Source organism: Haliotis rubra, unplaced genomic scaffold (assembly GCF_003918875.1).
Source record: "Haliotis rubra isolate DU_JTF1 unplaced genomic scaffold, ASM391887v1 Scf894, whole genome shotgun sequence".
Taxonomy (NCBI): Eukaryota; Metazoa; Mollusca; class Gastropoda; order Lepetellida; family Haliotidae; genus Haliotis; species Haliotis rubra.
The window spans coordinates 261,324-289,296 of record NW_025767628.1 but is presented as its reverse complement, the minus strand read 5'-3'; the positions used below and the strand labels follow the sequence as shown (position 1 = coordinate 289,296).

General features: G+C 42.3%; 1 protein-coding gene across 1 annotated transcript in view; it reads left to right on the top strand.

Moving 5' to 3' along the window:
- Positions 1–27,973, top strand: part of LOC124263682 (cyclin-G-associated kinase-like) — an 81,251-nt gene that overhangs the window by 48,878 nt on the left and 4,400 nt on the right. Inside the window, exons 10-23 of the mRNA XM_046698336.1 lie at positions 955–1,123; positions 1,385–1,437; positions 2,106–2,254; positions 3,755–4,011; positions 4,152–4,265; positions 5,340–5,420; positions 7,776–7,893; positions 9,649–9,728; positions 22,102–22,298; positions 22,570–23,619; positions 23,816–23,944; positions 24,336–24,503; positions 26,661–26,806; positions 27,081–27,257. Of these exons, the coding sequence (XP_046554292.1) occupies positions 955–1,123; positions 1,385–1,437; positions 2,106–2,254; positions 3,755–4,011; positions 4,152–4,265; positions 5,340–5,420; positions 7,776–7,893; positions 9,649–9,728; positions 22,102–22,298; positions 22,570–23,619; positions 23,816–23,944; positions 24,336–24,503; positions 26,661–26,806; positions 27,081–27,257 (2,888 nt within the window). The remainder of the gene's footprint in view (positions 1–954; positions 1,124–1,384; positions 1,438–2,105; positions 2,255–3,754; positions 4,012–4,151; positions 4,266–5,339; positions 5,421–7,775; positions 7,894–9,648; positions 9,729–22,101; positions 22,299–22,569; positions 23,620–23,815; positions 23,945–24,335; positions 24,504–26,660; positions 26,807–27,080; positions 27,258–27,973) is intronic.

Genomic DNA, 27,973 nt, shown 5'->3' with positions numbered 1-27,973 from the left:
TTTGACAACATCTTCCCTAACTATAGACAAAGTCACCATATATTGGGAGCAAGTACTGTGATGCTTATGGTTGTAGTCTCAAGCCACTCTCACTTGCAAGTTTGCAGGCTGTTATGTGAACATGTCCAGGGTATTGTTAGTTAATGTTAGTGGTTCTCTTTTGGTTCCACATCCATTTGAAACAGTCCTCTCTAGACATAACCCACAACAGGAATTTGAAAGTAATGTGCAGGATTCACCAACTTACTTCACTCTATTGTCCCTGAAGGATCTATGTTTCAACTTTCATCATATCAGATAGGCGGCATCTTGGCATCATTAGATGTGTAAGACACCTATCTACACGTTCCAGTCCTTTCAGTACATCATCTACATCCCTGGGTTGTAATTCACAGCAGACACTACAATTACTTGGCCTACTAGCTGGAATTTCTGTAGCACTGTAGTTCTTTCATGCCACAACTCACTCACATGACGATCCATCACAAGAAGGGAGTGAGCTTTCAGTCTTACGTAAATGTCTGCATTTTGAACAGTTGTGATCTTCAGATTCTTCAAAAGCACAACAACTTCAGTTCCATTTGTGATGTTGGTCAGTCTGCAAAGGTCAACACTTGATCCAGTCTCAGACGCTTTGATTCCTAGCTGTATCTGTCAAGCCTATCAGCTGAGGATGTGATGAGACAAGGTTTCCAAGAACATCAAGGCATATTTGGTTAAGAGCTATCATATCAAAAGCATACAGTCATACAATTAAATTCACAACAGGTCCACAATCCACATGAGATTATACACCCTGTACTTTGGCTTTGCATTCCAACTGTTGTAGATGTGATCAAATTATGCTTCTGGAGAACAGATAGTAAGTTACTGAGGGATTGTTAGTTGAAGACTTCATCAGTCTCGTAGCCTTGTGTGCTTTATTTTGTAATTGCATTCCATCTTATAACGCAGAACCTGCATCAAGACCTCCTGTGAACAACCTGGGGACTCCACAGAGGTCAGCACCATCACCTGCCCAGTCCAGTGCCACAGCCCTCTTCTCCAGTCTCAGAGGTGGTGCAGGCAGTCTAGTGAAGAACATCAAGGATGCTTCCAGCAAGGTCATGGAGACTGTATCAGCGTAAGTACACCTCTTTTCTCTGTATCAGCTGAAGTCACGCTATCACTCTGTTCTCTGTATCAGTAGAAATCACAGGATCAGATTTCCGGATGTCATTCTCTGTTTAACATGTAAAAGCAGTTGTGTCTTCTGCGACAGTGATGTACCTTAGTGGTTAAAGCGTTCACTCATGAAGCCCATTTCTGGTGTCCGCAGCCATGATATTGCTGGAATATTGAAGACTAAGCTTACTCCCTCACTCAGTTATTTCTTCCATTTCAGAACAATGAACAAATCAGATCTTGACTTTTCCTACATCACGTCCAGACTCTCAGGTAGGTGTTTGATGGTGGAGATGTACCTGTTTTGACAAAGGTTTAGTATACCCAAGAAATGGAATGATGAAGTTTAGTTCAGTACTCCAAACAGTTCATTCGCTTGCCTCACAAAAGATTCTTGTAGAATTTGAAGGTTGCGGTATTTAGAATCATCAATTTAGATTTTGAATGTGTTCTTCAAGTGGACAAGGATATTGAGAAATACTATTTGAATAGTATACCGATAGTTCACTGAGGATATTATTGCAGTGTATGTACAGTGTTTTTTAAGTTTTTCAGTACAATCAATGATGTTGCACAGCCTTCATGTTAACTGTTTATATTGGAACATGAAATCTTGGCAGAATAGGAAGGGAATGTGAAAGTCCTGCATAGCAAAGTTAAGTCCAACACAAGAAGTTATGTCCAACCAGTGCATAGCTATGCTATGTTCTGTGAACAACTGTTCCTGGGTTTCTACAGCAGGCTGGTTTCTATGTCTATTGCTGTGGAAATTGGGATTGTTCTCCAAAGTGCTTTGAAAGTGATTTTGTTTTCTCCAATCACCAAGTATCAGTAAAGGCAGTAATGTCAAATCTGGATGAGTGACACTGAAAACAACAGTGAACATTCCACAATATACTGCTCATACAGCCTCCCACCCACATGTCACTTGTACTCCACAGTGATGTCGTATCCAGCAGAAGGCGTGGAGTCAGCCATCAAGAACCATATAGATGATGTACGGGCCTTCCTGGAGAATCGGCACCGAAACTCATATGCTGTCTATAACCTGTCACAAAGATCATATAGAGTGGCCAAATTTGAAAATAGGGTAAGTCTCTGAACTACATTGCTGTGCTGCCAAGATGGTTTGTACCGCCATGATGTGCATATGTCATGGAATATATCAGCAGGATCCAGCAATAAGGGCAAACAGCATTTGTGGAAAAGGCCTTTTGTTTAAAGATACGTTGACACTTACATTATTTATTTTATTTAACATTGAACAGTAGAACATGGATATAACGAACTCCAAGGGACCAAGAAATTTAGTTCGCTATATCCGTTGTTCGTTATTCACATTTGACCGCCATCTTGGATTGTAGAGATGTAGAGAGATGTATATGCTGAGGCTACAAATCTTTATTCATGTACATTGACATAACATTAAATTTCTGAATTTATCATTCACAGACATTAGCTAGAACATGTTTAACAATCACAACAATATCAACAATATATCGTCAGCATTGAAAATGTTATCAGGCTTGTACTCTTCAAGATAGCCAGGCAGGCGAGTTTTCAGCGAATCATTGACGAGGTCGGGGTCAACAGATGCACTTTCCCCGTGAAATGATTTACATACGATGCCACGCCTCTGTTTGAATCTATCAATCCAAGCACTATTGCAATTAGAATCTAAATGACCTAACTTAGATGCCAATTCATTTGCCTTAGTCTGCAACATGGGACCATTTAAGGTAATGTTCTCACTTCTAGCCCCTTGAAACCATTTGTAGAGAGCATCTTCTGCATCTTGGTGATTGGCAGCTCTTAACTTTTTGTGGGCGGGGCCAAAATCAGTAGACACAGATTTTGCAAGAATAGGTTCGCGATTCTTAATAATGGAACTGAGAGTGGATTTTGGAATGCCAAAGTCGAAAGCGATGCTTGTCTTAGATTTTACACCTGAATCTACAGCCTGAATTATCTGAAGCTTGGTGTCAAAGGTGATAGCTTTACGTTTGCCTTGACGAGAGTGAACTTAAGACCTGTATACCAGTCAAGCTTTAAAACATGATATGTTTGTTTTGTTAATTAATTAATGACCATCAAACAATGTTGATTCGCCGCCAACAAGGTTAATGTATACCGCTAAGTGGCTGAGCTGACACTGAGTGAGTTCGCTAATCACACCGTTAATTGGGTCTTGGGGGTAGCAAATCAGTGGAGTTCGCTATAGCCGTTAATTTGCTACTCACGAGTTCGTTATTCGCGTATAATTTTAATAATTTTATAAAGGACTATTGACAGGACTTTTAAATTTGTTCGCTATATCCCTTTGTACGCTATATCCGTGTTCACTATATCTATGATCTACTGTAGTTAAAACACCTTGAGCTTCATAAGCTTGATAAGTATTTCAAAACAGGATGTTCAGATTTACTAATCTGTTAAGTTTTCATTAAAGTATGAAATTGAAATCAGTTTGTGACATTCACATTTAGACATGTGCCTTTGTTCGTGTGTCTGTTGCATGTAAGGTAATTGTCTGTGTGTTTGTCACAATGATATATTCAGCCAGAGACTTCATATGTGTGATTGCCTGCAGGTGTCTGAATGTGGCTGGGTTCAGAAGAAGGCTCCAACACTAGCTAACCTGTTTGCCATATGCAAGAACATGCACCTTTGGTTACGCCAAAACCCCAAGAACATCTGTGTTGTCCACTGTCTGGATGGTAAGGCCCAGTCGGCAACAGTCGTTGGAGCATTGCTGGTGTTCTGTCGCCTGTTTGACAGCGCTGAGTCAGCACTACATATGTTCACTGCTCGCAGGCTGGCCCCAGCTGTCTCACCATCTCAGAAAAGGTTAGTAAATAGGATCTTGGCATCCTTTGTTTACAGTAAAATGAAAGAGAAATATATAGTTATGTTTGCATAATTTGATTGGTAGCATGCCAGCTTGTTGCTCTTTCCTCTGATGTCTGCTGACTTGCCTGTGTGTACAGGTACATCAACTACATCAGTGAGATGGTGTCTGATGAAGAAGTGAAGCCCCACAGCCGTCCTGTGATGCTGGCCCAGCTGGTCATGTCACCAGTGCCCCTCTTCAACAAGATGAAGTAAGGCTCCACTACATTAGCACTGGATATGTATTTGTGGAGGGGAACTATTTCGATACTTCTACACATTTATCACTTTCAAGTGCAAAGAGGGATATGTCTTCAAGATTTATTCTCAGTTATATAGGTACTTGGTCTGTTAGCATGGTCAGGCAAATGCTGTGTAGTATATTTGAGATAAGCAGTGCTTTCAGTTATGGGAAGTCACATGGAAAGTCATCATGTTTCTTTATCTGATACAAAGCCAAACTGGTGTCACAATGAAGAATCCTTGAAGTCCTCCAATTAAGGTGACAACTTTTGATATAAGTGTGTGTGTGAGGGATGCGGTAGTATTTGTTGTAATTTTTGTGGCAGACAATTTCTTTACTTTTTTCAAATGCAGGAAGCAGAATTTTTTCAAGAATTTTCAGGAACAATTTACTTTTGATTGTCAGTCCCTAAGGTGCTGTCTTCTTTTAATTCATGTAGGAACTTTTGTTTTCATAATAAATACAGGATATTATATGAGTGCCCATGTCATACTATGTTTACGACACGAGTGCCTAAATGTTGGTATTTGCCGAGCGAGAGCGAGGGATATACCGATATTTAGGCACGCGTGCGTAAACATAGTATGATATGGGCACAAATATAATATTCTGTTTATTACCGAAGTCGTCAAATTGAGGAAAATAAACCCAAATCTACTTTCAAACATAGGCTGTGGACCTGCCATCGCCGCATGTAGAACGCAATGTCACAGAAGAAACGTGACGTCATAGCATTGTTCATGATATCACGTCACCATGACAAAGTGATATTTTGCCCTAGGGCATCGTATGAAAAATAGGGGCGGTGGAGTAGCCTAGTGGTTAAAGCGTTGGCTCGTCACGCCGAGGATCCGGGTTCGATTCCCCACATGGGCACAATGTGTGAAGCCCATTTCTGGTGTCCCCCGCCGTGATATTGCTGGAATATTGCTAAAAGCGGCGTAAAACTAAACTCAGTCAGTCAGTTGTATGAAAAATATGAACCCTGATATGTTCGCCCTCGTAGGTAATAATATATTTTCCGATTTTTTGTTTTGTGAAGGAATGGCTGCACACCCTTTGTGGAGGTTTACGTTGGTGATGACCGTGTGTTGACCACTTCCCTGGAGTATGAGCGTATGAGGTATGTTTTACCACCTATTTCCCCACCATTAGCGTGTATAGTCCAGTGATAACTTGGGTGTTCGTGGAGGGATCTGAAGCAGTTTGGTCCTAATGTGCCCCTTTTCTCAAACTTGCAAGTAGGATAGAAACTGTCAGGACATGGTACAGCAGAAAATATGCTCTCTTGTGATGCCTATATCAAAGCCAGTTTGCTGATTGTGATAAGACTCAACTCCTCCAGACATGCCTCCTATCTAATGTCAGTCGCTGGACATGCACTGAAGACATTAAGTTGTGGATGTTGGCCAGCATGCTGGAACCCAATGACAGTAAAATGAAAGCCAGTCATGGTTGGAACTTCACATCAGCTTGGGAGAGTTACTACATAGAAAGATTAGCAGTCACAGATGCCAGAATGAATATGTATGTGACTCCTCCAGAGATCTTGTAGTTAATATATGCTGATATCCATGGAGATTTTATTAAATGGTGTGTGTCAGACCTACCACCTCTCACTCAACGTCCCATTAGGTCTGTGACAACCTACAGAGGACACAGAATACAGATGTATACCTTGTAGAGATAAAGGTTCCATAACAACATTGCTCAGAGACCTCCGTTGGCAGCCTCAATTGACTTTAAGATTCCTTGTCAGATATATAGACGTGATCATTGACTTTTACCAGTATTTGTGTGAACTTATCCATTCCAATGTTCTAGCATGTGACCAACCCTCAAATTATGCTTCTTGACTGTTGGTCTGGGATCATTGCCTGATAAAGTTAGTGTCTAATGGAATGATCTTCCACTCAGACACTGATTGGGTGTGCATGGCTAGTCACACATAAAAGTATTTATTATTAATATTGACAGATTTTGGATTGTGAAGGTGGATCTCCTCATATCAGTGTATTAATAGGCCAAAAACCCTGCCAGACATCAGGGTAACTTCAAACTGTTACCAGCCCAAAATGGATGTAACCAGACCAGGCAATGGAAAGAAAAGTACTGAGATGTATGGAACATGTTATCTAAAATTTGTACTAGACCATCAGGCTGGCTAGCTGTAAATTTAGACCGTCCGTCGGATTGCCTTATTTCATACACTGATTATACATATTCTTTAAAAAAAGAAGGGGAACCTGTACTTTCAATTTGGATAGGAATTATAAGCGTTAACAAAGTTTTCAAAGACAGACATCTTATGAACGCACCACCATTTTATTACCACCCCTAAACACAACGCATGAGATGCACGTGCACAACGCAGTAGCCCCATACACGTGCATGGTGTGTCATTCTTGATTTTGACGTTTTTTAAGGAGATCAATAAGTCACTGTAGACCATTTAGTTTGACAATCATCTTGCATCACACAGTTGTTAGTGTTTGTTACTAGCTAAACGCGCGGCGGGGGATAAAGTATTAGGCTCAGTCCGTCCGTACGTACGTATCAATTGGAATATCTTAAGATCCGTTGACTAGATTGTTTTCATATTTGGTACCTAGGTTACCAGTATAAGAAAGGTCCCAGTCAGGTTTGGTGACCTTGATCTTCATTTCAAGGTCACATGGGGACTTTAACGTCTTACTCTTGTCAGCGAGTTATCTCAAGAACCGTTCACTAGATTTTTTTCATGTTCAACACCAAGCTTTATCTGGGTAAGGCACAGGGCTCAGTCGATTTTGGTGACCTTCATTAAGTTTTCAAGGTCATGGTGACACTTTAAAGATTTCAGCATGTTAACCTGAATTCACTGGATTTTCTTCATAGATTTTCAAGACTGCCCTTGATGTACCCTTGTACCACTTTTGCATTTTTCATACACTATGACATTCATGTCAAGGTCAAAGTGAGTCTTGAAAATATTTGTGTGTTTGAACGACTAAAGAGCAAGATATCAAGAGAGGTTGACTGGTCATGTTTTTGTTGACATTTAACTTCATATTAAACTTTCATTACTTTTTAAGTTTGATTTGATAATTAGTAGCGGGGGATTATGTCACCTTAGTGACAATGCTTGTTTGTTTGAAAATGAAAATGGTACACATGCAACTTTCACGTCATACACCAATCATCTTTCTGTACAAACAACTATGGTCATGAGGAAGAGCAAGTAGTGATGCACTCTCAAAACATTCATTATTATCATATCAACATTGATTGACTCCGATATATCTCCCAAATTTTTCAATTGTAAATTAAAATGAAATTCCCCTACTTTTTTGTAAGAGTATATATGGTAACCTCAGTGCTCACACTATCACCCACTGCTGATTCCTAACCCTCTCTGATCAACAAGGTAAGTTCACTCCCGATTCATACCGGGTCTACTGACCATGCCCATGGTATAAGAGTGGTGTTACCTTTGCAGACAGTTCACTACTGAGGATGGATCATGTCGGGTGCCACTTAACGCGTCCTGTACAGGAGATGTGACTGTTGTCGTCTATCACGCGAGATCAACATTTGGAGGCAAGATCCAGGGAAAGGTACATTTCCCCAAACATGGTCACAAGGTTGTCACTTAAGTTGGTCAAACTAATGTAATTTGATCCAATCATGTCTTATCAGTCTGAGAGTCAAGGGAGCTATTTTGTGTTTTTTTTGTCCAGGATCCATCTTTCGTGGTAGACATCTCAGAAAACACTGGGCCAACCCCAGTTTGTTAAAGAAGTATTTATTGGACTTTTGTATTTTTGTTGAAAAAATGCATGATTGGCATTACTGATGGAAATGAAAATGAAATCTGTTACATTCCTAGCTGGCTGTAGGACACTATATGTGTCCTATTTTAGCTGTATTTGAAAGTTTACCATTATCTGTCCTTGCACTCATACTATGCTCCAAAATTCTCCAAAAATGTGTTCCTTCACACTGTTATCATCGCTCCTCAAAACCACCCATCCAAAAAAGTTGAAGCTTCATATGCTTGTACCCACCACTGATGGACTGATGAAGTAAATATGTTTTAAGAGGTTGCAGTCTGATTTTCAGTGGCTGCTCAGCTATTTCTGCTGAGTGTACATACACTATTTCAGAGAATGTAGAGCGTATGTTTCACATTGTCAGGACATCAATGTTCACAGCATTACTGTTCTTTTCTATAAAAGACCCGTGAAGATACGGGTTAGAATTGATCTTCAGTACCCCATGCTTGTCATAAGAAGCAACTAACAGGATCGTTTGGTCAGGCTCTCTGACTTGGTTGGCACATGTCACCATGTCCCAATTGTGTAGATTGATGCTCATGCTGTTGATCACTGGAATGCCAGATCCAGACTCGATTATTTACAGACCGCTGTCATATAGCTGGAATATTGCTGAGTGTGGCGTAAAACTGAACGTACTCATTTTCAGAAAAAATTGGGTGGTGGGGTAGCTACCAGTTATGATGTTAGTGGTCATGATCTCAGATTCATTTGAAAATTAATGGCTAAATTCCTCTTATAAAGAGTTATGTCCCTTGCCCTGTGCCTTTCAACTTGTACATACTTCTTGAAATGTGGACAGATTTTCTCAGAAACTACAGAATGACCAAAAATGAAAGCACATACATAGCTTAGATATACATGTCAAGACTAAAAATGACTGGTGTAGATGATTGTTTTACTCAGTAACGGACCTTGATACATGTGTTGAGATCTTGATCATACAAACTTACAACCATGTTATCAGTGCATAGTGTCTGCAATGGGGTTAGGTTTTCTCAAAAACTACTGAAGGTAAATGAATGACATTTTGCATGCCTATCCCAGAGATACTTAACAAGACTGTGTTTGAAAACTGATGCTATAAATTATTTCTTTCTAGAGAATGGGACTTTCAGATTTAGTCATTTTCTGATGGCATTATGCCACCCAACCTGTCACTTCTAGTGAACATTCACTTCTTTATTAGCTACTTTATGTACAAACACAATTCTAATGATCTAATATTTGGGATAGTGACGATCACCATAGAAAGTTTGTGAGGTTCAGTGTTGAACTTTGTGTGAAGTAAACAGGTAAATAATAACAGCACATTCATTCTAGCAGATATGGGAACATTGTGGGTAGTTATTAATTGGTAATACTTATGTCCTTAATAGTTTTACACAAATAGCAGCAGCAATACGTGGCTGTCTCTGTTAAAAATTGAAACTTTTGATTTCATGTCCACTATTTTTGTAAATGGTAAGGTTCTATGAGGATAAACCTGTATCTCCTTATAACTGTAACATGACTACTGTTTTCTAATTTTGTTAGATCACCTCCATGAAGATCTGTCAGCTGCAGTTCCACTCTGGTTTCATTGCTCCAGGCACCAAAACTCTCAAGCTGTCACAGTAAGTTATAGTGTGTCACTACTTGAAGCTGTCACAGTATGTCACTACCTTAAACTGTCACAGTAAGTCATAGTGTCTCTATCTTAACCTGTCACAGTGGGTCACAGTGTGCACTACTTGAAGCTGTCACAGTATGTCACTACCTTAAACTGTCCCAGTATGTCATAGTGTCTCTACCTTAACCTGTCATAGTAGGTCACAGTGTGTCACTACTTGAAGCTGTCACAGAGTGTGATCGTGTCTCTACCTTAACCTGTCATAGTAGGTCACAGTGTGTCTCTACCTCAAGCTGTCACAGTAAGTCATAGTGTCTCTACCTTAACCTGTCATAGTAGGTCACAGTGTGTCTCTACCTTAAACTGTCACAGTAAGTCATAGTGTCTCTACCTTAACCTGTCATAGTAGGTCACAGTGTGTCTCTACCTCAAGCTGTCACAATAAGTCATAGTGTCTCTACCTTAACCTGTCATAGTAGGTCACAGTGTGTCTCTACCTCAAGCTGTCACAGTAAGTCATAGTGTCTCTACCTTAACCTGTCATAGTAGGTCACAGTGTGTCTCTACTTGAAGCTGTCACAGTATGTCACTACCTTAAACTGTCACAGTAAGTCATAGTGTCTTTACCTTAACCTGTCACAGTGGGTCACAGTGTGTCACTACTTGAAGCTGTCACAGTATGTCACTACCTTAAACTGTCCCAGTATGTCATAGTGTCTCTACCTTAACCTGTCATAGTAGGTCACAGTGTGTCTCTACCTTAACCTGCCATAGTGTCATAGTGTCTCTACCTTAACCTGTCATAGTATGTCATAGTGTCTCTACCTTAACCTGTCACAGTATGTCATAGTGGCTCTACCTTAACCTGTCATAGTATGTCATAGTGTCTCTACCTTAACCTGTCACAGTATGTCATAGTGTCTCTACCTTAACCTGTCATAGTATGTCATAGTGTCTCTACCTTAACCTGTCACAGTATGTCATAGTGTCTCTACCTTAACCTGTCATAGTATGTCATAGTGTCTCTACCTTAACCTGTCATAGTAGGTCACAGTGTGTCTCTACCTCAAGCTGTCACAGTAAGTCATAGTGTCTCTACCTTAACCTGCCATAGTATGTCATGGTGTCTCTACCTTAACCTGCCATAGTATGGCATAGTGTCTCTACCTTAACCTGTCATAGTATGTCATAGTGTCTCTACCTTAACCTGTCACAGTAAGTCATAGTGTCTCTACCTTAACCTGTCATAGTAGGTCACAGTGTGTCTCTACCTCAAGCTGTCACAGTAAGTCATAGTGTCTCTACCTTAACCTGCCATAGTATGTCATAGTGTCTCTACCTTAACCTGTAATAGTATGTCATAGTGTCTCTACCTTAACCTGTCATAGTATGTCAAAGTGTCCCTACCTTAACCTGTCACAGTATGTCATAGTGTCTCTACCTTAACCTGTCATAGTATGTCATAGTGTCTCTACCTTAACCTGTAATAGTATGTCATAGTGTCTCTACCTTAACCTGTCACAGTATGTCATAGTGTCTCTACCTTAACCTGTCATAGTATGTCTACCTTAACCTGTCACAGTATGTCATAGTGTCTCTACCTTAACCTGTCATAGTAGGTCACTACCTCAAACTGTCACAGTAAGTCAAAGTGTCTCTACCTTAAAGCTTAGATGCAACCAAAAAAATAAACATAAATAAAACACAATTATCATTTATTCATGACATAAAATATACATTGCTGATTATGAAAAAACAAATAAACAAACTTATAAGCGTACAATCGCAAATCAAAAGTGCAATATTTTTTACTAGGGTTTACTACCCTCGAAACGAAGCACCCGGGATACCAAACGCAGTCAGAGGTGGGTGTGCACTTAAGTGTAACGACGACTTTCATTGGCTGGTTCATTTGTCGATACGCTCCGGGCTCTTTGTGTGTGTATAGAGATGTTGGGTTTTGTAAATACATGCTCATATTTTGTGTATAACATTTTGCAATCAACAGACATCATAACATGTCATGTGTACAAGTATCACACCTGCTTGTCTATGTAATTACATGGTGTCACTGTCTGGCCGGGAAAGCCACATTTCTGCCAGGAAAGCCACATTTAGAACATGACTATTGCCGGGAAGGCCACATTTCAATTATATGGCTGTAGCCGGTAAAGCCACATTTCAATTAAAGGATTACCGTAACCAGTAAAAGACTGTCCCTACACTAAACGCCAAAAGAAACATTGCCCTCCTACCATCTATGATATACTTAAAAACTATCAAAAACATGTTAGAAGGTATTTGTTTACAAGACAGCTTAACAACACAGCTTTATGCAAATCAGGAACCAAATTCTCAAACGCATTCATATTCAGGTGAACTGCATCTTTTTCAAAGAGTTAAATTGTCCTATTTCGACCTTGCCGAAATAAACACAATAACAGTGATTTAGATGTCCAAAAGAAAGGTTGAAATAAAATTCCGCTGATTTGCATTAGTGAAAACAAGTACAACGTGTCTTTGATATTGTGTTTAGGAACACCGAAAATGATCTTTGTAAACATTTTTGCTTGCGAAGTAACATTTACACACAGCAATATCAATCGCCAAAACATAGCAATATTCAAGCATTATTTGCATCAATTTCATGTGTAGAATGATTCTATAGGGTATAAAGAAAGTCTAGAATGCATGATATGATACACAAGTAGGAGAAATATGCCACGATTAACAGCGGAAGAGAGGGAAAGAGCCATTGGGATGTTGCAGATGGGGTCGACATACAATGCTGTTGCCACCATATCACAGTTATAAGACTTATTCAGCGCTACAGGCAGACTGGGGTCACTGTAGATACACCAAGAAGTGGACGTCCATGCATCACAATGCAGCAGAAAGTTTTCATAAGAAATGTACACATGGCAACTCAATAAACCATTGTCATTATTGTTATGTTTTACAGATTAAGATTTTGTTATTATTATGTGATAAAATTATACGTAATATTAGCATATTATATTGTGCTAATTATAAAAATAAAATCTGTTGTTATCTGAATAAAATCATGAGGAAACATGTCTTGTTTTGTTAAATACGGTAACGTGTTTGAATCACAAAGCATATTTTGACAGCATAGCCGGGAGAGCCACATTCCATGTTCACGCAACCATAACTATTCCCGGGAGAGACACATCAATTTTGGCTATCTGTTTCGGAAATGTGGCTCTCCCGGCCTGTAACCAATTACATAAGGTGACAGAGACAGAACTCAGGTGCACGAGCCATAAATCAATGTGTTTTGTTTATGGTTTATAACCTGATAGGTGTTAAGTTCAAATTTCAATTGTGGTCAATGATTGATGTTGCAGTGTATTGCATATTGTCATCAGCAGATAGGTAGGCAGACACACAAGTGTCAATAAAGCAGACATTGAGTTTTGTCTGTGACAGAGACATATCTATATCACAGTTAGAAGTTCTGACAATGCTAAATAATGATGTTGCTGTTAAGTATCAAAGTGAGAAAGTGACTCGGTAAGAAGAACGTATGGTGAAATAGTCAAATGAAATTATATAAACAGTTAAATCGGTAATGTACTGTCATAACATATGAAAAGCTCGCACCTGTTAAATATCAACAAAACATTAGAAAAATAGCACACATCAAAGCCTACTCCGAGTACTCACTGCCAGCGAAGATTTTCCATCTTGAAATGTCGAACGCCTCACTGGTTGACACATAGCTGAGTAGATGTATATCTTTAACAAGGTTCTTTTATGTAACGAGTAGATTATTTACTATTTTTCCTTATCCTGACTCATGCTTAATTGCTTGTCTTCTTCTTCTTCTTGCGAACATAGTGGAACACTTGTATCTCCTATTGAAGCTCTCCCTTCAATGTAAAATCACTAATCACTACTCACCAAGAGTTGTCCCTCCTTCCGTTTTGGTGGGAAACTGGCGCCACTGTTCTCCCACATGCCTCACTCTCTCCTTCTTCACCCAGTGAGCAGGTTGTGAGAGCGCCTGTGTCTCCTTACGGCACTATATCCTTTGATTATTTAGTTAGTTACCTCTATAAGTTTTTTATAGAGGTTTAGCTAGTATCCTTCATCAATATGTTTTGATATTTATTTGTATTTACAACTGTTTATTCACGGTGTATTCCGTGTTTGTTCAGTAGTTTACGTTCATGAAAATCTGTTCCGTATGTAAGTTACGTTTCTCTGCTGCTGACCCGCACTTAGTATGCCCTAGTTGCACAGTACCATGTTTTTTCAGCTCCCGCTGCAATTGTTGCAAGCTTTTATCAAATTGTGAATTTAATAAATATTTACTTTAAGCCCTGAGGCGCATGCAGATAGGTCGCTTCAGGATTGATCCAGTCATGGACAACACAGCTGAGTCCCTCACCAGTCAACTGCTGTCGGACTACCCCTACCGCCTGGTGTTCCGCTGGAGTTTCCTCGAGGAGAGGCGTGGGACGGTCCGCCACCTCCAAGAAGAGACCTGCATCTCCAGTCATCCCGTCGTCGCAGTCCAAGACTCGGAAGTCGTCTACCACCCAGCGCAGACTTCGCACCCCCAGGGCAGCGTCCGCCACCAAAGGGAAGCCAACGCAGACTACTAGAACTTTCGGCCGAGATTGTTCCCGTTGCAGAACAGGGCCTGTATGATGATCAGCCGATCATCATCCCAGAGGTGCATCACAAGAAACGACCGGTCTCAGCTACAGTGACGTCAGCGCAGATCCTATCTCAACCCGATGTATCAACGCCGACATCAGATGATCGTCCCATGGGCCCCCTCGCCATCAACGCAGAAAGGGCAGGGCTGGTACCACCGCAGACCTTCCCGGGCGACTTTATGCAGCAGTTCTCCCAGCAGATCATGGAGCTAATGGAAGAGCGCTACGGTCTGGAGAAGAAACAGCCAGCCCAGGGCCCGAGCCTTCGCTAAGGCTCCAACGTAGACATCATCTCTGAGGGACCTGCCATCAACGTGACGTCTGCCAGCATATCTACACCACCGGACCAGCCTGCGCGAAGGTCGACACAGCCTGCCCCGACGGAGGACTCGGACGACCAGCTTTCGCGGAGGCGTTCGCGAAGGACTACACGATCCCCACCTGCTTCGGACTCAGATGATCAACGCTATGCAAGCGCTTCACGGAGGAAGAATCGCCATCCTCGACTCTGGCTCGGACAACCAGCCTTCGCGAAGGACCAGTCGCCACTCCCCAAGTGCGGACTCAGATGAAGCTTCGCGAAATCCTTCGCCAAGGACGTCAGCTACAGTATCCAAGACATCTTCGTCCCATAGATCGAGGGATTCACCAGGAGCTTCGCGAACCTACAGTCGCTCATCTCCGCGCAGGTCCCCACGCAGGCACAGCTCGTCAGGCCATTCACCACGTCGATCTCCTCGCCGATCTCCACGCAGATCCCCACGCAGGTCTCCGCACAGGTCTCCACGCAGGTCTCCACACAAGTCACCACGACGTTCGCCCAACAAGTCTCCGCGCAGGTCTCCACGTAGATCGCCACCCAGGTCATCACAGTCACGCAGGACTCCACCTCATTCACCGTCGGAGGAGTATCAACGTCCCCTTCTCAGCTCTCCTGTTACTGAAGATGATGGCGGCATCATATTCTCGGACTCTGAAATACGGTACTGGATTGCTAATGGTTTGGACTTGGCTTCACCATCTAAGAACGATAATCCGGCTCACACCTATCTGATGACAGATGATGATGTCGACACGCTCACTCTACCACCGATCGATCCCATCGCAACGGTTCCACAGAACCTGGACGCAGCTTTCAAGACAGCCACTAAAACCCAGGCGCCACACTTACCACAGTTCAACGCCAGGAAGTTCTCCTCCCATAATATGGATCCTTTCCTTAAAGCTCAGGACATAGACGACAACTTTAAAGTAATCAGCGATGCCAAGGCCAAGTCTTACAAGATTGAGGACCGCAAGCTGGCTCAAGTAGAAACTATGACCAGAAGAATGTTCTTCGGCCCTCAACAGATCTCGCACAATCAACGAAACGCTCATCGCCAAGTTTCGAGATTCTACTGCGGAAGAAGACAGAATGATTTATTCGGCCCTCCTTATGCAGAAGAAGGACCAACAGTTCATGTCAGACCACCTTTCGTCAATCTCCGCAGCTTTAACTCTGGCTCGTCGTCAAGGTCTCCTCGCTTCCTACAGTTGGAGTGAACAGTTTACAGCGTCACTTTACACAGCCCCGTGGTCAACTCCTTCAATCTTTGCTGGAGAAATCGACAGGGTTGCTAAGGAAGTCACTAAAGATTCAAGAGAAGTCCTAATGATAAAGTCCATTAAAGTCATCCGGCAGACAACCCAGCGTTACTCAGGAAGATCCAAGTTTCCTGGAATTCAGAGAGCACGGGACAGGAAAGTGGGGAGCTTCAGAGGCGGGAAGGACTCTTTTCGCCGCCCATCCGGCAACTACAGGGGAGGATCCAGACGAGGCAGGGCACCCAGAGGTCCCCGGGAATTATCGACGATGAAAGACGGGTTTGGAACGACTGGAGTCTTCCACCCCCAGCCGTTCCTGTACAACCTTCACAAGTGGGTGGACGTCTACAACGCCACTGGGAAAACTGGGGAATACTACAAGATCCTTACGTATCCAACATCCTAAGACACGGATATCGCATCCAACTACAGGCCGAACCACCGCTTACAGTCAACCCTTACAAGTTCGACTTCAAAGCACATCAGATAGAGAAGTTACGAGAGGCTGTCTCATCTCTTCTAGCCAAGCAGGCCATAGAAATCGTGGATCAAGTCAACATCGAAGCAGGTTTCTACTCCCCAGTTTTCCTGGTTCCAAAGAAAAAGTCCAAAGAAAAGTTCCGACTCATCTACAATATGAGCACGTTCAACAGGGATTATCTACGCAGACCCCCCAGGTTCCGCATGATACATCTACCTCAACTAATCCACCTCGTCCGTCCAATGGACTACATGGCAAGCATAGATCTACAGGATGCCTACCTGCATATCCCGATACATCCCGACTCGAGAAAGTACCTCAGATTTACACTGGACGGGCTACATTACCAATGGAAGGTCCTGCCATTTGGAATATCATCGGCCCCCTGGTTGTTTACAAGAGTAACGAAACCCATAGTCACGTATCTACATCATCGAGGGCTACGCAGTGCATTTTACCTCGACGACGGGATTCAAGTAGATCAAGACCCAGTCCGTCTCAAACTATAACTGAATTTCACCATCAATCTACTAACTCAGCTAGGATGGTTAGTGAATCTACTCAAGTCGGACCTAGAACCTACGCAGGACCTACAATTTCTAGGCATCAGATTTCTCACAACGCACAACCGTATTGTCGTGCCAGAGGACCAATGGCTCAAGATTCAACAGACCATACCTCAAGCCTTTAGAGCTTCCACGGGTACTCGAGTACTCGAGGACGAGTCGGGTTTAGCTGGACTCGAGTCCATTTTCTAGGACTCGAGGACTCGAAAAGGGGAGATAACTCGAATTATTGGGTTACGTTGACAGACTGTCTGTCTGCCATGTGCTGAGGATGAGCGGCCGTTAACGTCTAATATTAAGATAAGATATAACTTTACTATCCCGGAGGAAATTCTTATACATCCAAACTGTCTCAAATTTAATGAATATATACACAGTTCACAAAAATATACACAATAATTACTTGCACAAAACGAAAGCTATTTACACAATAAATCTGACATGATATAATTCCATTAACCACATAGGTAAAGAGGCTGAATAATTCTAGTTGTTATCACATGGTGATAATTCAAAATATTTGTTGCATTCACGAAAACTTGATGGTATGAAAGTCTGTCGAGCTCTGTTTCTTTTGAGGGAAGGTAATCGACGGCAGCGTCAGAAAAAGTAATTCAAAATGGTGAGATAAAATATGTTAACTATCAAATCTAATTTTAGTTGCCTTCTTGACCATCTGGCTCATAGATAAAGGGAATATACTCGAAATTTTGTCGGTAGTATTAACAATTTTGAAAAGTTTGTTTTGTTATAGCGATCAGACAGGCCCCATACCAACATAGAAAATTGTAGGTCAACACACTTTGAATAAAGGTTTGTTAAAACTGTCATTACGGTTTTGTCAATGACTTGACGATAATAAGGTTCAGAATCAGAAATTAGGCCAGTAACAGTGGCGTCATCTGCGAATTTCACAATAAACAAGTCATGTAATGACAAGTAACAGTCATTGGTATACAAAACGAAGAGTGCGGATGAAAGAACACAGTCCGTGGAGCTCCAGTAGAGGTTGAGAGGAAAGAAGATTGATAGCCATTGACACTGACATACTGAGTTGTATGTACCCTCAATTCTTTAACCCATCTGATAATGTTTTTATTAACGCCTAGATTAAGTAGTTTACTCCTCATAAGGTGTGGCTGTATGGCTGTAGTTGTTACAAGTCTGCAGATCAGAGTAAATATTATACATCGTTTGAGATTTCACTTCATAAAATGATTAGGTAACTATCTTAACAGACACGGAGAACGATAAGAAATCAAATGTATGGGCGTGTCTTGATCTGGATAGTGAAAAGAGAAAAATAACCAAATGCCGCCTGTGCAGTATATTACTGCGTTATGCAGGCAGTACAACCAGTACGATGAAAAAACCCACATTTGGCAAGTAAACATCCAAATACTGATTCTTACCAATAGGAAATGTTAGTCACACGACGATATGAAGTTGGAATGAAGTAAGTGTTCCCTTGTGTGATCTGAACACATGTCATGCCGGTTACGCTATCGTTTGTTTGAAAGGTATGAATTTCGAGTACTCGGGTCCAAGTCGAGTCTCACCCCTCGAGTACTCGAGTCCAAGAAAATGGACTCGTTGAAGCCCTACAAGCCTTACTCTCTCCGTGGCCACTACGACAGTGGCAGAGTCTGTTGGGTCTCCTCACGTCTGTGCAAGACATGACAGCCAGAGGCAGACTACAGTTACGCCCGTTACAGGTCCTCATCAACGCTCATCTCGACTACCTACAACCCTTCAGTCTACCGAATTGTCTCAGACCTCATCTACTATGGTGGACCCGGAGGTCGAATGTTTGCGAAGGCATCTATTTAGCAGAGCCAGAGTTCAAGACCCATCTATACGTAGACGCGTCACTCCAAGGTTGGGGAGCACATCTCGACAACCATGTGGCAGCCGGGATATGGAATCAGGAAGAGAAACGTCTGCATATCAACATGCTAGAGATGAAAGCAGCAATCAACGCCATACTCAATTGGAGCACCATTCTACAGAATGCGCATCTCATGGTACACACAGACAACTCGACAGTGGCGTTTTACATAAACAAACAAGGCTCAACAAGATCATTGAACCTACTACATCTCTGCTTTCAACTGTTCGACCTAATCGACGATCTGAACATCCACATAAGAGCATGTCACATTCCAGGAGCCAAGAATGTCATAGCAGACGCACTATCCCGTCCACCTCTACCATCGCCGACGGAATGGATGCTCCATCCAGAGATCTTCATACAGATCATCAAGGAAATAGGAGCTCCATTAATAGACCTATTCGCCATATGATTCAACAATCAGCTAACAACATTCGTCTCGCCAGTCCCAGACCCACAAGCGTGGGCAACGGACGCTCTCAGCATATCTTGGGAAGGCCTCAACGCGTACGCGTTTCCGCCGCCAGCGCTTCTACCAAAAGTGTCACAGAAAATCAGCCAGACAAGGAACCTCCAACTGATTTTGGTCGCGCCTTACTGGCCAGCGAGAATATGGTTCCCAATTCTCATACAAGAACCGGACCACCAATACTGCAACTACCAGAGCGATCGAATCTACTAGTACATCCTCACACAAAACAAGTGCACGGCAACCCAAGGGCATTTCAACTACACGTATGGACTGTATCAAGGCGTGTTTAAACAAGAGAGGTTACTCAGCCAGAGCGGCGAAAGCAGTCATGCTTGCTTTACGCAATTCTACACGCAACTTGTATGACGACAAGTGGCGCAGTTTTGAGACCTACGCTGCTAAAAAGGGATTTACAGCTAGAAATGCAACACATCCTCAAGTGGCAGACTATCTTTGTCACCTACGACAAACCAAGCGTCTGAAAGGGTCTACACTCTCAACATACCTAGCGGCATTGAGTTCAGTGATAACTATGAGAACGGGTGCAAAGCTAACCAAAGTACCAGAGTTACTGGCCTTGTTACGCTCTTACAGATTGGAGGACCAAAAACAGAGATTTCGCGCTCCAGCATGGACCTCAATATCGTTCTCAAACATCTCACAAGTGACGTTTACGAACCACTGGAGACAACATCCTTTGAATTCTTGACACCGAAAACGCTGTTCCTGCTAGCCCTAGCAACAGCAGCCAGGATGTCGGAAATTCATGCTCTAGATTACGAGAGAACGCAATTTGATGATAATCAAAATACAGTGCACATGGGACTGCGATGGGATTTTATCGCTAAGAATCAACTGCCAGGTCAACCGGACAGACAATTCCACGTCCCAGCACTATCCTCCATACTCGGACCACATGATACGCTTGACTTATCCTTGTGCCCTGTGAGAGCATTGAAAGTTTATCTACATCGATCCAGAATGAGGAGACGCAAGTTTAAACGACTTTTCGTCCCGATATCAACAGCGACACAGACGGAAGTCTCCCGCACTACGATATCAGTCTGGATAAGAACTGTCATACTACGAGCCTACAAGGCTGCAGGACTCGATCCTCCAAGAGCCTCTAACCCTCACGAAATTAGAGCACTGGCATCAACACTCGCTCTACATGGGAATTGCTCGCTTGACACGATCATGGAGGGCTGTTTCTGGAAATCGGACATGGTGTTTGCAAACCACTACTTGAGAGATATCGCCACCGAGGACGTCTCATGCATTCACCATTTCGGGCCCTCTGGTTGTCGCACAGCAGTTGACAGTTCCCCACAGAAGATGAGACGTAGTCTCGCTGTGTTATCAAATGACTTATCAAGCCTACACTCAGCAGAGTTTGCTTCAGTATCCTTGCACGTCTCAAGATTAGCATAAGTGATAAACCCAGTACTTGTAAGTTACTAGTACAGTTGGGTCGCTTCTCCACTTTGGAGTCGCTAAATCCACATTAATGTTAACAGAAATAGGACCCAAAAGTTAACTATTGTGGTCCCCCCATCTAAAGGCAGCTGAAAGAACACTTTTGCTTACAGCAGCAGAATTTAGCATAATTACAGTGCCATTATGAAGTTCCCGTGGGGGGTTTATTTTGACGTAAAATTCACTAATTAAATCCTAAGTGCTTTTTCCCACCACCTTATCCGTCGGATTCTACAAGCAATTAAGCATGAGTCAGGATAAGTATAAAATATCAATTTTACTCAGAAAATTACATATTTTTCCTTATCCTGACTCATGAGGTAAGCCCTCCCAACCTCCCCACAAGACACTTTGGATTTCCCTGTAAATTCAAGTGTCGGGCTCGTATTCAGGAGAGAGTGAGGCATGTGGGAGAACAGTGGCGCCAGTTTCCCGCCAAAACGGAAGGAGGGACAACTCTTGGTGAGTAGTGATTAGTGATTTTACATTGAAGGGAGCTTCAATAGGAGATACAAGTGTTCCACTATGTTCGCAAGAAGAAGAAGAAGACAAGCAATTAAGCATGAGTCAGGATAAGTATAAAATATCAATTTTCCTCAGAAAATTACATATTTGTTGTTTGTGTACGATTCCTGCTCACGACCTTATAATCTATTCACTGCGCATGTGCTATGAGCGCAGCGCAGCACAGCTGTTGAAACCACTTTTCACACCAGCTGGGGTAATTTTAGTGAATCGTTTAAGCTCCGATTTCACGGGGGATTTTCATCGCGTTATTTTTCAACTTTATAAGTTGAATTTGCATTTTTTGATCATTTGGTACTTAAGTCCTTACCGAAAGGTATCAGAATCTGCAAAGTTGTGTTTTACGTTGCATGTAAGCTTTAACCTGTCACAGTAGGTCACAGTGTGTCAGTACTTGAAGCTGTCACAGTAAGTCATGGTGTCTGTACCTCAAGCTGTCACAATGTGTCACTGCCTTAAGCTGTCACAGTAGGTCACTACCGGTAGCTGTTAAAATAGGTCAGAGAGTGTCACTACTACATGCTGTAACAAATGAAAGGGCTGGTGAAGATTATTTGTGATGATTGATGCACAACTGCAGAAGCAGTAGCCATGGTTTCAAGGATGGGAAGATGTACAGATGTGCTTCAGTAAAAATATATTTGATAGTCATTGTTTTGGTGTGTGGAATGAGTGTGTTGTGCTTTGTGTACAGGTATGAGCTGGACCAGATGGACACCCCTGACAAGTACCCAGACTTGTTCTCTGTCACGTTGGAGCTGGCTGTATCACCAACCGATCGACCGCAGGCAGAAAAGCAGTATCCTTGGTTTAAGTTCAGTACAGAAAAACTCACCCCCAGAATTCTGTTTTCTGGGAAGGATGAATTGCATCAGGCATTATCCGAGTTCGGTAAGAGCTTTACCAGACAATACTATTAATATTCATTATTAGTAATCTAATGTATAAATGTATGATGTGGTAGTAAAACAGACAAGTACCATTTTTGTGAGATGGTCGAATTAGCCAAAATTGCTGTATTAGCAAATTTCGTTTTGATCACTGGCAACAAACACATGGTTACTTAGTAGTACCTGTATTTTGTGGAAGGCCCCAGAACTGTTTGACTTGGTAGTGGTTACACAAGAGTGTTGTAACTAACCCTTCCTTGCCTCTATTACAGGTGCTTCAGAAAGAGCCAAATCTCGTTTAAGTCGAACATCTAGCTTGAACTCCGAGAGTCCATCAGACAGCCCTCTTCATCAACCATCAACACCTAGTAAGAAACCGGCAGTAACGCCAGAGACTGCCCGTAAACAGGCCAGTGAGCCCAAGAGTCAGTCCCACTTCTTCACAACACTTGACTGGGATACTAATGTTCAAGCTGAATCAGGGGAAGCTGTAGAGCCCCGCCAGCCCACAGAAGTAGAAATCCGCCTACTAGATGCTAGTGATGATGAAGATGATGACTTTGTGTCTCTGTCTCGGGACCGTGCAGGAACTCATAGTAGCAATGGTAGTGACAATGTGGAGGCACCTCAATCCCAGAATGCAGACTTCTTTAGTGATTTCAGTGCTCCAGCATCAAGTGATGCTACTGCAGATTTACTGAACATGAACAGTACAGGTTCGAAACAAAATGATCCTGTGACTGACCAGATGGACCTACTGAATATGGGTAGTGATCCAACTAACTTTGACTTACTCGGTGGCTCTGCAGAAGTAGATCCCTCCAATAACCAGTCTTCTAACATCCAGTTTGGAAACACTTTTGATCCTTTCCAAGAAATGGCATCACGTCAAAAACCTGCAACTAACAGTTCTGGTAATACAGATTCTTTTGGAAGCTTTGACCCTTTCCAAAGTTCAGCCCCAACTGTAGAGAATGGAGGTGGTGGAAGCTTTGACCCTTTCCAAAGTTCAGACCCAACTGTGGAGAATGGAGGCGGTGGACCAGCTTCAGATGATTTTGTTAGTTTCATGGAAAATCCAAATCAAACAGCTGGAGATCCAAATGATTTAATGGGCAACTGGGATGCCAGCAACATTCTCCAGAGTGGTGGCAGTAACAGCAACATTCCCAAACCTGCCAATGCTGGTGGAATGGGCATCGGCATGTCCAAGAGCCACAGTTCTTCCTTCCCACAGCAAGCTGGCATGGCTGCCCCAATGTCTGCGTCTCAGGGTGCAGGCATCGGAGCCGTGCCTAAGGCAGATCCATTTGCTGATCTAGGTGAGTCATGTTATGTACAACTTGTTCTTAAGTCAACTGCACCTTACAATGTGTTTACAGTTGTGTTTACTGCCCCAGGAAACTAGATCTGACATGTGGTTGTGAATATGAATGTCACGGTCTTAAAGATGCGTTGAGTATTTATGAATGGAATTTGATGGACAAATTTCTGCATTTATTTCCATGTATCTTATAGGAAAGTTGTCTGGCATGAAAGGTAGCAGTAGTCATGGTAACTTCAAGAGTCAGCAGCCAATGGGAAGTATGCCTTCAGCCAGACAGCAGCCAGGCCCAAAGCAGAATTCACCAGCATTTGGAGGTCCAGGTAACTCCTAGTTTCATAATCGGTCTCTAACGTCACCACACTTAATTTGGTAATACTGTCTGTCAGATTAAAAGGACTGATGGGGCATAACTGGTAGAAATCACATTGTTAGGTAGCCAGTGGTTTTGTAGCTGCAGTCAAAAGAGTCTGATGTTAGCCATATTGAGCATCCGCCCTTCAATCAGTTAGGATCACTTTGTGACATTGCCTTTGCTTGTTATGGTTATATTTATGACCATAAACAAAATAATAATATTGATTGAAAAAGAACTGTTGTTAATGAAAGAAAAAAAATCATAAGGAGTAATGAAGTATTTGTTCCATTCAGAATTAATAACTTCATTATGCAATACATCTGAGTTACCTCTTAGTTGTCTCACCATCATGACAGGATCAATGAACTGGCAAAGTGGCCGATCCTCCCCATTGCATCAGCAGCACCAGACACAACAACAACAACAACAGCAGCAGCAACAACAACAGCAGCCTTTTGCTAAACCAAACTACAGCGCCAGTGTTATTGGTGGAAGAGAGGACCGTGGGACTCGAAAAAGTTTTGGTATGGTCACATTATTTGTAAAGCCAACAGATGCCAAACATAATGATTTTTGTGTAATGGTTTTGTTTTTAAGCCAGAAATAATGTTATTATGTGAAACTTTGTCCCCCAAAATGCAAGTTGCTTGGGTTATCGAGTGTGCTTAAGCTCCTCTCAGTGTTCTGTCATCTCTATAGGCATTGTCATTGAATAAGCCAAGCACTGTAGGGAGTTTGTGGGCTAAACATAGACGCATTTTATAGCCAGCGCCAGTTTTCATAAAAGCACTTTCATTAAAAATATATTTTATATTTCAACACTTTTACTTTCAACATAATTTTTAGGACTAAATTACTTATAAATGGGAACTATATATACATAGATATTTTTTTCATTCAGTTATTTGCATCATTATACAGGAATGGAGTTTATTTGTTATATTTTTCGTAGCGGTAAGAATGCATTACACTGGACAGCCATTTTCGTGCAGCTTTGGTCAATGTATTGTATTTATTAGGATTATTTTGAGGGGTTTAGGTTTAGGGTTTAGGGACTTAATCCAACTTGGTAGGTAGATGTCCGGTGTAATGCATGTGTAGTTTGTTGTTATTGTTTTTCCTTTCGCATTACTGATACTTTTTTCACTCAAAAATGTTAAAAGTACATGATGAAATGTTTAATGTTGAAAATTTGGGCTATTGGAAATTGTCCTGGAACTTGCACTTAAGCTACTTTTACACTCTACATTTGTTCAGCAATGATTCGAAGGCTAATTCACCCTCATGGCGTCACCAGCAAGCTCATGTCTTCCTCATTCGTTAGTGAGGTTCACGTAATCCTTACAGTGTTCCCTACAACACTTTTCTGTCACAAAATCACCCAATCAATTTTTAACAGCACGTCATTCATGCATACTGTGAATTCAACGTCTGATGCCTGACATCAACAGTTGTTTTCGGTTCACTCCATATCAGCTCATTCCACACCACTCGGTATCAAATAGATTATGGCATTGGACGAGTGTGCCAAATGAAATCAGAACCATTCATCAATTATCCGTAGATTACAATCACGAGACTAAGTCTATCCGTAACCTTCGTAATTGTCCGTGACCTATTCGACTCTCTCTGTTCATTTCCGTAATATCTCAGGAATGATTGGATACATTTGCATGTTGTGTAACAGTGTGGATGTAGCTCCATTTAGTTCGCTGTCAGGCTGACAATCCAAAGGTCACCAGTTCGCATACGACGGATTCTCACAAAACTGGGTGCTTGTGTTAGTGACACGTAACCTATGACAGAGAAATTGTGGTGCTGGTGCTGTATTCTAAAGGTGCTCCCTATTACAGTTACCAATTGCAGTCATGCTGTCAGTTAAGGTTGGGTTAAAATATCTGTTACTCAGTGCTATGAGGTGTGAGGTTCAATCATGTTAAAACACATGCAAGTCATTTTATCAATCAGTCTTTGCAGGAGCAGATTACTAGTATGTACATTGTACTTTTAACATTACTCCGTTTAAACATGACCGCCTCCGTGGTGTAGTGGTTAGAGCGTCCGCCCGGAGAGCGGAAGGTCGTGGGTTCGATCCCCGACCGCGTCATACCAAAAGACGTTAAAATATGGTACTTGTTGGTCCCTGCCTGGCGCTCGGCATTAATGGGTACAACAAGGACTGGTCGGCTCGGAGTCAGTATAATGTGTCTGAGTGGGGTATTCATGCTTCACTGCGGCATGGTATCTCAGTGTGCTAGCACTATAAAACCAGCTTCAGTCTGGGCTAGTACAAGCATCCGCACATACACATACACACGTATGCACGTCGTCATATGAGCGAAATATTCTCAAGCACGACCTCACCTCACCGTTTAAACATGAAATGACACTTTTATACCACACTGATTAGTCCTGAGCTACAATTAGGGTTGGAATCACTGTTTTACCATTCAGAGTAGGTTCGTTTCTTGGGGTCTCTACATCATCAGAACAAAGAACAATAAAGTGTGATAATTTGTGATGAAGCTTCCCTTGTTTAGTGATTATTTCAGTCCTGTGAGAAAACTTTCTGATGCATTTGGTACATGTAAGGGAGACTCATTCCTATACTGATACTAAAGTCTCGTTACCCCTCTCCTTCATAGAATGACTCATTGATCTGTTTTTGTCGTTATTTCTAGGACCTAAACCAAAGGTGTCAACAAATGCTTTTGAAGATCTCCTAGGCCAGCACCAGTTCTCAAAGAAAGATAATGAAGGTGCTAAAACTCTTGGGGACATGAAGAAGGAAATTATGGCTGAATGCATGGACCCTGAGAAACTTAAGGTAACTTGACACACTGCCTGCACTGTGGTCAATGTTCATTGTTGGCCAGCCTGGACCTCCAGGGCTTGTAATGAAGGCCTGTCCCTGCTACTGGTCTCTCCTTGCCAGAGGGTCATGATGTTTAGATTGTTGTAAGACCATAGTCACTTGCTCACTCTGCCATAAACTTCTGCTATTTATTGTTATAGACACTTTTGAAAAATATTTAGAGGATAATCTTGTCCCTATTTTATCAGTTGTTGCTTTATGTTAACCTGATATATGTACATTGCAGGTTCTGGAATGGTCCAAAGGGAAGGAGAAGAACATTCGGGCACTGTTGTGTTCCCTCCAGAACGTCTTGTGGGATGAAGAGAAGCGCTGGAAGCAGTGCGGCATGCACGAGCTCGTCACAGCAGACCAAGTCAAGAAAGTGTACAGGAAGGCTGTGCTCTCCGTTCACCCAGACAAAGTGAGAATTGCCAAGTGACATGTGGCTATGGACCAGTAACTTATGTGTAGGGCCCAGTAACATGTGGTTATGGACCAGTAACTTATTTGTAGGGCCCAGTAACACGTGGCTTTGGACAAGTAACTTATGTGTAGGGCCCAGTAACATGTGGTTATGGACCAGTAACTTATTTGTAGGGCCCAGTAACTTGTGGTTATGGACCAGTAACTTATGTGTAGAGCCCAGTAACACGTGGCTTTGGACCAGTAACTTATGTGAAGGCCCAGTAACACGTGGCTTTGGACCAGTAACTTATGTGTAGGGCCCAGCAACATGGCTTTGGACCAGTAATTTATGTGTAGGGTCCAGTAACACGTGGCTTTGGACCAGTAACTTATGTGAAGGCCCAGTAACATGTGGCTTTGGACCAGTAACTTATGTGTAGGGTCCAGTAACACATGGCTTTGGACCAGTAACTTATGTGTAGGGCCCAGCAACATGGCTTTGGACCAGTAACTTATGTGTAGGGTCCAGTAACACGTGGCTTTGGACTAGTAACTTATGTGAAGGGCCAAGTGACATGTGGCTTTGGACCAGTAACTTATGTGTAGGGCCCAGTAACACGTGGCTTTGGACCAGTAACTTATGTGTAGAGCCCAGCAACGTGGCGGTGGCCCAGTAACTGAGATGTAAGGCCCAGCAACGTGGCTATGGACCAGTAACTTATGTGTAGGGCC